This window comes from Neoarius graeffei, chromosome 3 (assembly GCF_027579695.1).
Source record: "Neoarius graeffei isolate fNeoGra1 chromosome 3, fNeoGra1.pri, whole genome shotgun sequence".
Classification (NCBI taxonomy): domain Eukaryota; kingdom Metazoa; phylum Chordata; class Actinopteri; order Siluriformes; family Ariidae; genus Neoarius; species Neoarius graeffei.
This window is the reverse complement of record NC_083571.1, coordinates 69117934-69131043: the sequence shown is the minus strand read 5'-3', so window position 1 is coordinate 69131043 and position 13110 is coordinate 69117934. Positions and strand designations below refer to the sequence as shown.

At 41.0% G+C, this 13110-nt stretch overlaps 1 protein-coding gene across 1 annotated transcript in view; it reads left to right on the top strand.

The window, feature by feature from the left end:
* The window catches only part of LOC132882588 (uncharacterized), a 44950-nt gene that overhangs the window by 12558 nt on the left and 19282 nt on the right, over positions 1-13110 (top strand). The window contains exon 8 of the mRNA XM_060915680.1: positions 9820-10155. Coding sequence (XP_060771663.1) covers positions 9820-10155 — 336 coding nt within the window. The remainder of the gene's footprint in view (positions 1-9819; positions 10156-13110) is intronic.

Genomic DNA, 13110 nt, shown 5'->3' with positions numbered 1-13110 from the left:
TGACAGAGAGATTCAGCCGTCTCCACTGACTCAGGCACTGCTGCGACACATTTGGTGCCTCGAGTGGAAACTTTAGGCAGCTTTTGTTTTCACTGGGTCTTGATTTAATTAATTAAAATTTAAGCATATTGTTTTTAATGGGTTTGCCTTCTGCAGTGAAGTACATTTTTTATTTTTTACTCTGTAACAATGAGGAAAGAAAAATACTTTAAAGCTGAACAGTTTATTTTTTTTTAAAGGTTTCAAATGAGGCGGGCTGTGATGGAGAAGATGTGTCTCGAGTCTCGCTCCCGCAACTATTTTCATGCTTTAAGACCCCGAAAGTCACAACAATAGCAGTACTCATCTTTTCTGACAAACACACCAGCTAAATATGTCGACGTATGTGACTAGACAGAATGTAAAAGACCAGAGTGCCAAGGTCAGTTCCGCGCTCGAGGCAAGTGATGAATTTAGCATGGCAGCCATTGCTAACCTCCTGGAAGAACACCGCTAAGCCCTCTCCGCTGACTTCAAATCTTCCATCTCAACACTCGAATCAAAGCTGGACCACGTCTACACCACGGTGTCAGACCACGCTCAGAAGATAGTCTCTCTCGAGGTAAATGCTACTCTACAAGATGAGCGCTTGCTGTCATTGGAGGCATCCTGTGCTACACTGACGGAGAGCAATGCTAAGCTGTTAGCTAAAGTTAGCAACCTGGAGTCCCGAAGTCGGTAGAACAATATCAGAGTGGTCGGCGTACCTGAGTCAGTGGAGGGGCCGCGGCCCATGGCCTTTTTTGCAGAGCTGCTCATGGAAGTTTTCGGCAAAAATGTCCTGAGCTATCCACCAGAATGTGACTGAGCTCATCGTACACTATCCAAGAAACCGAAGCAGGGGCAGAGAGCACGGCCCGTCATTATCAGGCTGCACAGGTACCAGGTGAAGGAGAGGATCATACATGAAGCCCGAGCCAGGAGAGGCAAGCTCCAGTATAGAGGCACCCCCATCTCCATCTATGAGGACTACGCATCGGAAGTAGTAGAACAGTGCCAGAAATACCGGGAGGTGATGTCGGAGCTCTACAATCTGGGCTTCAAACCCGCATTGCTATTCCCTGCCCGGCTTGTCATTGTGATGAAGGATGGGGAGAGGAAGAGACTCTCTTTGGTCTCCGAGGCTAAAGACTTCATTACATCCATCCGCACGGATGAGACCTGACGACCGTGGGCAACTACTTCAGTAAGCCCACCGTGATGAGCCACCGCTATGCTGGCCGGATAACCTTGAGTTAATGTGATAAAACTGTGTCATGACCAGCCCCAGATGGGCCTGGAGTTAATTCTCAAACTGCGTCATTAGTTGTCATGGTCCTGACGGATTGCTGGTATTATGAATGTGCAGAGTTTTGAACAAAAGTCACTGGCTAGACATTTTAATATATTACCTGCACATTGATTTGAGATCCAGTATCCACTAATATTTCTGAATTCCCTCTTTTTCATTTTTCTTCCCTCTCGTTTACACTATTTTGGGAATTAAGATTATCTTCAACCCGCTCTCGTGATAAATACAGGAAGCTTGTTTACATGCCGATTGCAGTTGATTATTACATATTTTCCTTACAGTTTTATTTTAAATTCTGTTCTATCTGTTAGAACCTAATCATCTCTAACCCATGATGGACATCAGTGTTTCTTACATGCAGGTATTTTGTTAATCTCATTTGATGTATAGGAACATGTTAATGGCCTGCCTACTTTAAGAAATCTTGGTGCTTATTTACCTTAAGTGTTAGTTGTTTGCATATCTGGTCTGGAATACAGTACTCGACTTGTTTTTTTGACGTTTTCTCTCTGTGACTTAAGGGGTCAAATATTGTTAATGCAAGGGAGGAGACCCAGGAAGCTTAGTTTAGCTGTTAGCTGTGAGCTGGAGTGCTCAGATGATGTTTCTTTCTATGGGTGTAGCCCTCAGGGTGGTCACAAATGTTGTCAATGTTTTGTCTTTGTTTTTGTGTCCCCCCCCTTTTTTTCTTTGTTTTGTTTTGTTTTTCTTCTCTCTTTCCCTTTTCAACTCTTCCTCCCCACTATCTCTTCCTTCATTATAGTGCAGAATACAGGTCATGCAATGTCAGTTTAACGTGTTATTGTCAGCTCTATGGCTAATGCTGTGAATGGACTGCGTCTGATTTCCTGGAATACTAAGGGCATGAACAACGGGATTAAAATTGGTAAGATTTTGACACAGTTACAGTACCTTAAAGGGGACATGATGTTTTTGCAAGAAACACATCTCAAAACATCTGACACCCCACATATTAAAAGAGCGTGGATGAGCCACTTATTCCATTCAAAATTTACAGATAAGGTTAGAGGGGCAGCCATTATTATTCATAAAAGGGTCCTCTTTGAACCAACAAATGTAATTCTAGATACTGACGGCCGCTACCATATGTCATAGTTTCGGGCATGCTTCAGAATATACCAGTGATCTTAATTTCAGTTTATGATCCGACCTGGGACGATGACAAATTCTTTACGAGGCTCTTTGCAAAAATTCCAAATGCGGATAGTCACTGCATTATCATGGGTGGGGACTTCAATTTGGTGCAGGATGTGACTCTTGACAGATCTTCCCCTACGCACATCACACTGTGTCCAAATCAGCGAACATAGTAAAATCGTACGCATCGCAGTTGGGAATCTCTGATCCCTGGAGGTTTAAAAAACCCCATGATAGAGTTTTTTCCTTTTTATCCCCATGTACTGTACACCACACATTCTCCCGAATTGATTTCTTTCTACTTGATAATATTCTCCTAGACTGCAGGAATGCATGTGAGTACCACCCAATAACTATCTCTGATCATGCCCCTACTACAGTTGACATTAGTTTTCCACGGGAGACAACTCCACGTTCACGATGGAGGTTCAGTTCGCACTTGCTGTCAGACAATAAGTTTAAAGATTTTGTTGCGACTCAAATTCGTTCTTACATAGAGTTTAATGACACCCCTGATGTCAGCAGTAGCATTCTGTTGGAAGCGCTTAAAGCCACTATTCGTGGACAGATGATATCTTATATTTTACAAATGAGAAGGGCTGAACAGGCTAGGCTGGTGGAAATTGCAGAGGAACTTCTAAAGCTCGATGGAACTTACTCCACCTCTCCATCCCCCGCCCTCTATAAGAAACGGTTACAACTACGTTCGGAACATGACCTGTTCATGACACGCATAGTGGAGAGACAGCTGTGACAATCAAAACAAAACTTTTTTGAGCAAGGAGATAAGGCAGGGAGACTCCTGGCACAGCAGGCCCGTGCAGCTAGAGCTTCTAGATTGATCTCTCAAATTAAGCTACCTGATGGTAGCCACACTTCTGATCCAGTAGTTATCAATAAATCTTTTTCTGATTTCTATACCACGCTGTATACTTCTGAATGCAACCCAACTACATCAGCGACCCCTAATCCTTTAGACCGGTTAATGTATCCTCAGATTGACGTAAACATCGCTAGAGAACTGGGTAGACCCATCACTTTGTCGGAGGTACATGAAGCAATCAATTCTATGCAAAACAGGAAATCTCCCGGTCCCAACGGTTTTACAACCAAGTTCTTTAAGGCATACTCGATGTTACTAGCTCCTATCCTTGTGAGAATGTTCAATGATTCCTTTATTGAAGGCAGACTACCAGTGACCTTGCATGAAGCATCTATTTCACTGCTTCTGAAGAAAGACAGGGATCCTACCTCTTGTGGGAACTATAGACCTGTCTCACTCTTAAACATAGATTATAAGATTCTCACAAAGGTTCTTGCCCTCCGTCTCCAGAGTGTGATGCCATCAATAATCTCATTAGACCAGACAGGCTTCACATTGGGGAGACATCCATTCTTTAACACCAGAAGGCTGTTGAACATCATATTCTCACCCACATCAAACACTCCTGAAATCGTAGTGGCGCTTGACGCAGAGAAAGCTTTCGATCGGGTGGAGTGGGGATTTCTATTTTTCATCTTAGAGAAATTTGGCTTTGATTCTAACTTTATTTCTTGGGTTAAACTTCTATATGCCACCCCCTGTGCTTCTGTAAATACTAACGGCATTCATTCAGCATACTTCCCTCTCAAACATGGGACCCGACAGGGCTGTCCACTTTCTCCTTTGTTGTTCAATATAGCCATCAAGCCGCTAGCTGTCTGCCTTAGAAACCAGAATGAGTTTGAAGGCATTTCTCGTTTTGGTTTAGTTCATAAACTCTCTTTATCTGCTGATGACCTTCTCTTATTTATTTCAAATCCTACATCCTCCCTCCCCTCAATTTTGTCAACTCTGGATCAGTTTGGGCACCTGTCAGGGTATAAATTGAACATTCAGAAAAGTGAGCTATTTTTTGTTAATAATTTGGCGAGATCCCTCCCACATTCTCTATTTCCTTTCAAAATAGCTGAAGAAGGATTCAAGTATTTGGGGGTGTTTATTACCAGCCCCTTCAGGGAACTCTTTCAGAAGAATTTTCAGCCCCTATTAGATAAATGCAAGTCGGACTTGTATAGATGGGCTGCCCTCCCCTTGTCCCTTGCAGGCCGAGTTAATCTCATTAAGATGGTTATTCTTCTGAAATTTCTGTATCTTTTTCAACACATCCCAATTTGTCTAAGTAAATACTTTTTTGTTAACCTCGACCAACAACTCAATGCTTTCATTTGGCATAATAAACCAGCCCATATTAAAAAAAAAACATTCTTCAACTTTCTAAACCTGAAGGGGGACTCGCACTGCCAAATTTTCGCCGCTATTTTTGGGCCTGCAACATCAATAAACTTATATATTGGCTCCATGGGGAGGGTGTAGACACCTGTCCACCTTGGGCTCACACTGAGATATCATCCTCTTCTTGCTCCTTACACTCTACGATCTGTTCCCAGCTCCCCATAAGTGCCCATAATGTCTCACCCAATCTGGTCGTCACAAATACAATTAAAATTTGGATCCAGTTCAGGAAACAGCATGGCTTACATAGAGCTTCGACTTGTGCTCCAGTTTTGAATAATCATGCATTTCTCCCTTCTTGCTCTGACCCTACATTTCGTCTATGGTCAGAAAAAGGCCTCAGAACACTTAATGACCTGTATGAAGAAGGTGTTTTCACGTCCTTTGCATTTCCCATTTCCCAAACCGCCCCCCTGAAGCCGAAATTGACCAATTACTGTCTTTCAACTTGCGACAAAAGCGACTGATATCTGGCATTTATAATAAGATTGCACTTCTGAACTCAGTCCCCATTGTATCGCTTTATAGGATATGTCCAGTGGAGAGACATCTTAAAACTGATTAATTCTTTGTCAGTTTGTGCTAGGCACGGTCTATTACAGTGGAAGGTGCTTCACAGAGCCCATTTTACAAATGATAAATTAGCAAAGATATATCTAAATCACAGTGATGCCTGTAACCGCTGTAAACAGTCTCCAGCCGACCATGTACACATGTTCTGGACGTGCCCGAGGCTGACCAACTTTTGGTCCAATATATTTCAAACTCTCAAACAGGCTCTCAGCAGAAATTTAGAACCAAATCCCCTGACTGCTCTTTTTGGTCTCCCTCTGTCTAAAAATCTCCCTGTTTCTACACAGTGTGTCCTGGCCTTCACCACCTTGCTTGCCAGGCGTGCCATTCTTCTCAAATGGAAACAAGTTTCTCCACCAACTCACAATAGTTGGATACGGGAAATTTTACAATGTCTAAAATTAGAGAAGTTAAGGTTTTCTCAGAAGGGATCTTTGACAGGATTTCATAAAACTTGGGACCCACTGCTGGCTTATATTACTAATAGCCTTAATGTTACTCCTGATGATGCCGAGGACACTTCTTAACAGTTGGAAAGAGAGAATACCCCCCTCCCCCCACACACACATACACACTTTCTTTATTTTCGTCTCTCCTCTATCCCCCTGTTTTCAGGGGGGGGTTGTGTGTTTTGTTTTATTATACTGTAATTATTTACTTATGTTGTTATATGTTGTGTAATAATTTAGTCGTTTGTTGTGACTACATCTGACATGGGTTGTCGGGAGGGATAGTGGGATTCATGTTGGGGTTCTCTTTTTGTCTTGGTTTTTTTTTTGTACTTCACTCTAACACAGATACTTCAGCACAATCTGAAATCGATGCATTTTTCTGTACTGTCTGCAAAAATTCAATAAAGAAATTTGGAAAAAAAAGTTTCAAATGAGGAATATTAAAAGTTCTGTGATTTAATTATACTAAAGAACTAACACCCAGTGAACCATGTTATCAAATGGTGTAAAGAGAGTTTGTCCATCCATCCATCCATCCATCCATCATCTATTCCGCTTATCCGTTGTTGGTTGAAGAGAAACTGGTGCCATCGACACTTTCTGAGCAAACAGAGTCCAGAGTTCAACAGCGCTGTGGTGTAAAATGATTATTTCAGGGCAGATTCATCTGTAAATGATGTTCCTGATGCAGTTTGACTCCAAACAGCCCAAACTGGACTTTTGGATTCATGAAGTTATGAAGCAGAAGGTTCACATGAAACACTGACCCTGAAAGTCCTAAATAAGACACGTCCAGTAAGAGCTTGTAATAAATAAACTCTAGAAAGGTTTCTGCTGATGTTCCTGATGGTTAAAGCTCCACTGATTCTGTCCAGCTGCAGTCGCTCTTTAAATCTCTCACTGATTTCTGTCACAGTTTCTCCTTTAAACACCTGACTGTTCAGCATCTTTTCATCTCCTTTCTCCGGTTGATTAAATCACTGAATCTGATCTGTTCTGTAACACACATTATTACGTCCTGCAGCTCTGGTGTATCTTGTATCATATTTCTGAGGATATTCTCCAGTTTATTCAGAGGTTAGCTCCACATTAGAAAATAAAAACCCAGCATTTGATCTCAACATTTTGGAAAATGATGCGATTGTGATTTCACAAAGCAGTAAGTAGAACCTCGGTGTGTGAGGGTGTGGAAGAAGACTCGGGAGGCAGGATGAATTTTAGCTCAGCTCCAGAACTGTGTTTTGTCATTCTGCGCTTTTCAGCACACTTTCTCCATCTCAACAAAAACAGGACAACAACAGAAAATGGGTCCATCCCGGACTCACAGCTTTGGCTCCGTCAGACTCAAGGAAAATTCATTACATTCAGCATGCAAACAATTAAAATGAAGTTCTTCACAGTTCTTATGTTCTTAAATTCTGTGGTTTTATTTATTGCTTGCTTTAACCTTCATCATGAACTACAGTACATATCAGGTTCCCCGGGCTTTGCCCAGGTTGTGGGGGGTGTGAAGGTCGGATGTAATTTTTTTAGTATGTGATATACAATATATTAACCCAACACAAACAAAAATCCAAACATCCACCACCGAGGGGCCCACCGGGGAACCCCTGGGTCCCAAATATGGAATTTCTGAATTCTGCCAAATTGTGGCTATTTCCTGTACCTACGTGCCAAATTTAGTGAAGATCTGTCAAGAGTTTGTGTTGATAAATGTAACATGAAAGGCATTGAGGGAGGGGGTGGGTGGATGTTGTGCCCCCAGGGACCTCCCTGGGGCCCTTACATGAATTTTGCTTATTGCTGCAAAATTCTGGGTCATCCCTGGACCTACTTGCCAAATTTGGTGAAAACCCATCGAGAAATGGCGACATTAGCTCAAGACAAACAAACAAACTTTGCCACTTTAGCTTCTTCCTACAACTTTACATTTCCAGGTCCAGTTTATTCTGTTGTACAGGAAAGGTGAAAAAACACAGCAGTAATTGTGCTAAAATGTTCACTTCCATTTTCCGGAGCCGTAGTAACAGTTTCTCCACCATTTTCCGGTCGTCCCAAACAGCAGTGTCACTGAAGAGTTTTGTGCACAGTGCAGGTTGTCAGTTCACTGATGGAGCTGCTGCTGCATAAGAATCTCAATCTACAACAAGATTTCTGTAAAGCTGCTTTATAACCAGGTCGAGAGTTAAAATCACGATACAAATAAAATGGAAGTGAATTTATTTTTCATTACCAAAGTTCCAATAGTTTTCTGTTGCTGTCGATTCACTATTTGACCTGTAAACTGCTCAGATAATTTGATACAGATTCACATTTAAAGCTGAATCCCAGCTGACGGGACACAAATCTACAGAGCTGAGTCATGTTTTTTGCTTTAACAAACACCAAAATGTTTCAGATAAATTCTGACATGTGTTCAGGGTTCCTATCTTCCACCATCTGTAATGCACAACCTCCAAACACAGGAAAAGTGATTCAATATGAACAGAGAAAGGAAAAAACAAAAGCGTGACCATTGTTCTAGTTGGTGGAGAGGTTTGTGGTTGGTTCTCAGTGTTCAGCTCTCTGTCTCACACACAGTAAAGGGGAAGTGGTGATGGCCTGATACTGCAAAAATCACCATCTGAATATTTTACACAAGGCCTGTGACATCTCGAAAGGAGGGATTATTTTGTCCGATCTAAACTCACTGTTCATGTTGTGACCCAAATGGATCTTTTTTACAGAATAAATCTCCAGATGCAGATCATCTAAAACTTTGAATGAGCTCACTATTTCTAATATGTAACATCTGTAATATTATAAAATCATAATTTTTTTAATGAACTCTACTGAAATTATTCTCTCCAGGTTTTTCTCCACATCTTGCAAATGTAATTGAATCAAACACACAGGAGAGAATTTTAAACCTCGTCTCCACTAAATCCATCTGAAAAAGCCTTTTTCTATCAAATGTACATGGACATTGGTGAGAGGAAAGCATGTAGTGAGCGTGTAGAGACTGAACACACTGAGACAGGACGTCCGCCCAGCGCTCTGATGAATGTGGGACAGTAAGGGAACATTGTGTACAGCAGCAACAGAACGGCACTGTTAGGGTTTTGCTAGGATTCGAACCTGGTTCGCTGGTGTGATAATCCAGCAAACCCCCACTAGGCCACCAGGGGGATGACTCAAATGCAGAGGCGTGAGGCAGAAGTAGAAAAAGTATCAAAAAAGGTTTATTTACAATATTTACACTATTAACAATCCAAGGCAAAAACAAAAGTATAATCCAAACGCTCAGAAGATAACCAGGAAAAAAACAAAAGTTCAAAGAAACAAAGAGCCAAAAAACCAGAAGAGGCAAAAATACAAACGCTCAGAGGATCCAAAATGGTAAACACAAAGTCCAAAAAGTCCAAAAAAAAAGCAAAGTACAAAAACCACAAAGACACAGGCGAGGAAATCGGAACAGAGGTTACTGGAGCGAAACATAACATCACAAAGACTCCGAGGACTGAACTCAGGGGTATAAATACACAAACTAATTAAAGACAGGGCGGGGCAGGAAACAGGCAATAAGACAAAACAAAACACAGAACACAGTGGTGACCTCTAGAGGCCCAAAACAAACATGGCCAGAAAAGGAAATAACAGTGGCCTCTAGAGGCCAAAACAGTCCCAGTCCTAACAGGCACTGAACACAACGCTCTTCACTGATAAAGACTCTGAGGACAACTGAACAAACATGGTGCTGAATATTTCAGTAGAAATCAGGACTCTCAGGACTCTTCTCCTGCTGCACTGTAAGTTTGAGTCTTTCCTTCACAACAGAAGAAACCGTAATTGTAAATATAGTTTTATTAAAGAAGTTCATTATGAAGAAGGTGAAAATGGATTTTTAGTAAATTTGTGGAAGTTCCATGGCTGAAAAAAGGCTGAGAACCACATTAGTGTATAATAATAATAATAATAATAATAATAATAATAATAATAATAATCTGACCCACTGTGTAGTCTGTAAGTGTAAAGATGAATCTGTGATGCAGGTTTACTGTGTGCAGCTGGAGACGAGACGGTCACACTGCAGGAAGTGGAAGGAACCACTATAACTCTCCATACTGGGATAACTGGAATTCAGAGTGATGCTCAGATTCTGTGGTTTTATGGACCTGAGAAAGGAGAGGAAAAGATACTGATCAGTCAGGTGTTTAAAGGAGAAACTGTGACAGAAATCAGTGAGAGATTTAAAGAGCGACTGCAGCTGGACAGAATCAGTGGAGCTTTAACCATCAGGAACATCAGCAGAAACCTTTCTGGAGTTTATTTATTACAAGTTCTTACTCCACGTCTCTCTTCAAGGACTTTCAGTATCAGTGTTTATGGTGAGTAAAAGTGTTTCGTGTCTCCTTCCCAGAGGTGGGGACTTGAGACTTGGGGACTTGGACTCGAGTCGACTCGAGTCACTGTTTTCATGACTTGTGACTTGACTTGACAAAACATGAAAATACTTGAGACTTGACTCAGACTTGGAAGTTTAAGACTCGGGACTTGACTTGACTTGACACACGATGACTTGAGTGACTTGAGTGTTATTTCCATCGTGTTTTTATTGTGAAAATAAAATGTAATATGCACATACTTCAGTAATTTTGATTGCACTGCCATTGCGTTGTCACTGCCCTGTCCATCAGGCACACTCTCTGCGTGGGCTATATACCACGCCCCATGCCACGATGTGGTCACAGATTTCACATCATATCATTATGTCAGCCATCCCAAGCATACCTGTCAACCCTTCCGTTTTTCCAGGGAAATCCCTAATTTTGACTTATTTCCCGCTGTCTTCCCGTAATGCATTTTGGCGGGTTTTGAACATATTTTGGGCTGGAAAACGTCAGCAGTATCTGGCAACACTGATTAGGTCTGAGGTGAAGATGGCGATGCTAATAGCTAAGAAAAACATTAGCCTCTCTTTCTTTGATGATTTCAACAAGTGCGTGGCTGGAATGTTCCCAGACTCTTCCATCGCAAAGAAATTTTCCATGGGGAAAACAAAAGCCTCCCAAATAATCAAAGGTAAGCTACACATGTTTACATTAAGTATGTCCTGGCTAAGACCTCATAAATAGCCTAGTGTAAGCTAATTGGTGTATTAACTGTTTTATCCACTCATTGTCTATTTTATTTTCTATCTGAAACTTACCCATTTTAAATCACTTTTGGTTTAATATTTTATATTACTCTTTATTACTCTTTATTACTCTTTATTACTCTATCTATCTATCTATCTATCTATCTATCTATCTATCTATCTATCTATCTATCACGGGCGATTGCTCTAAGACAACGAGGGAGGCTCAGCCTCCTCTAAAAATGACGAACATCGTGTAGGATGAATTGCGCTAGGCTTATGTTATAGCCAACCTTATAACATTGCTATTTCAGATCCAGAATCATAGAAATATATGTGCTCAACCCACTACAGTGCGAAATCATTCCGTTATAACTTTCCCCAGTTCGCCTAATGTGTGCGTGAGTTTTTCCCCCTCGTGACAGCGCGATGCAGCCCAGCCTCAGTGGATTGGGAGCTATGTGCTTGTCAATCTCAAAATGCAAGACAATTATTGGACAAATACTGCGAAAACACCCGCCCACGGAGTCTCACGGACACCCAGCCTCAATGGACTTCAACGGCATTTGGGAGCTATGCGCTTTTCAATCTCAAAATGCAAGACGGTTATTGGACAAATACTGCGAAAACGCCCGCCTACGGACTCCGAGCCTCACATGGGAGGGACATGGCAGTTTCCGCGAGGAGACTGGTGATTGGTGAAAGCGGACGGATATTTTCTTTGATTGACAGCTCGTTTCAACTATAGACAGGCAGCGGTACAGTGTTGCCAGATTGGTAGATTTACCGCCCAATAGGACGGTTTTAAGTGCATTTTGGCGGGTTTTGAACATATTTTGGGCTGGATAACGTCAGCAGTATCTGGCAACATCAGTTCAGTCCCATGCGGATTTGCAAGTGCTGTGGTGTATTGTAAGAGATCGGCTTACATTTCGATTTCATTCATTACATATGGTTTCTACCAGCTTTTTAAGTTTGTATATATTTTCATTGTAAATAAAGTGTAAATATAGTGTTGTCAAGTTTGCTATCTTAGTTCCAGAAATTTCGTTTATTTGAGTGACTGAACTTGAACTTGAGGGGGCTAGTCAGCTAGCAAGAAAGCTGCGCACGGATGCCAAGCATTGCTGATTTAATTTTGGCAAAGCCATTTGCCAGTCTTCCTTTTGAGGAAAAAATTAAAATTAAAGAGCAGGGTAGACCAACGCCTCAAATTGACTTGGTGAAAAAGGTAGGGAATAATACTCGTTCCTTTCAGCTCTCCTGGTACGAGAAAGTGAATTGGCTAACAGCAAGTGACCCACATCAACAACAGTAAATAGGCTCCTTTAGTAATATGTCATGGATGGACCAAAAATATAGAATCTATTTAAAATGTTTATGCTGAGTATATTATATTGGAATATATGTTTTTTTCTGGATATGAATTAAACACCGCTACAATCTGGAAAACATTTTTAAACAAAAACACAGCCGAGGTCAATTTTTAAACAACATGCCACAATTTTAAAATATAAAATGTTAAAATATACACCACCACCACCACCACCACCATCATGTATATTGGACAGTAGACTAATGGGCCAAAAGAACCTGTTATTTCACAGTTTGTGACCCTGCCAACAATCAGCCAGATCAGAGGCAAGAGTATGGGCAAAATTGATATGTTTTTTCTTTTAAAATCTGGAAATATCATAACCGACCAGCCTCCCCTGTTTGAAAGACTACCAGCCGCCACTGCTATCTATCTATCTATCTATCTATCTATCTATCTATCTATCTATCTATCTATCTATCTATCTATCTATCTATCTATCTATCTATCTAGTGTTCCGAGGCCATGACTATGGTAAAGCCATAATAAATTGCAATGGAATTGAAGTTATTGACTGGTTATATAATGACCTTTCTTATTTTAACATAAGATACGTATTTTAGCCCTTAATTTGGGAAATAACTGGTACCACTGAAAGCAAATAAAAATAAATGTATAGTTTATTCACAAATGCACTCTATAAACCATAAGCATATTGAGTTTGGGTCTTGGCTATCACCAACATGCACCAGAGTACAGGAAATCACAAATACTAGATAGAAAATTGCCCCCCATTCAACTACACACCCACTTTTGGTGAAGGGTATGACTTTCCGAAATTTTCTCTTATTTTGAGTTAAAAATCTGGGAAATATCCCTTTTTTTCAAACC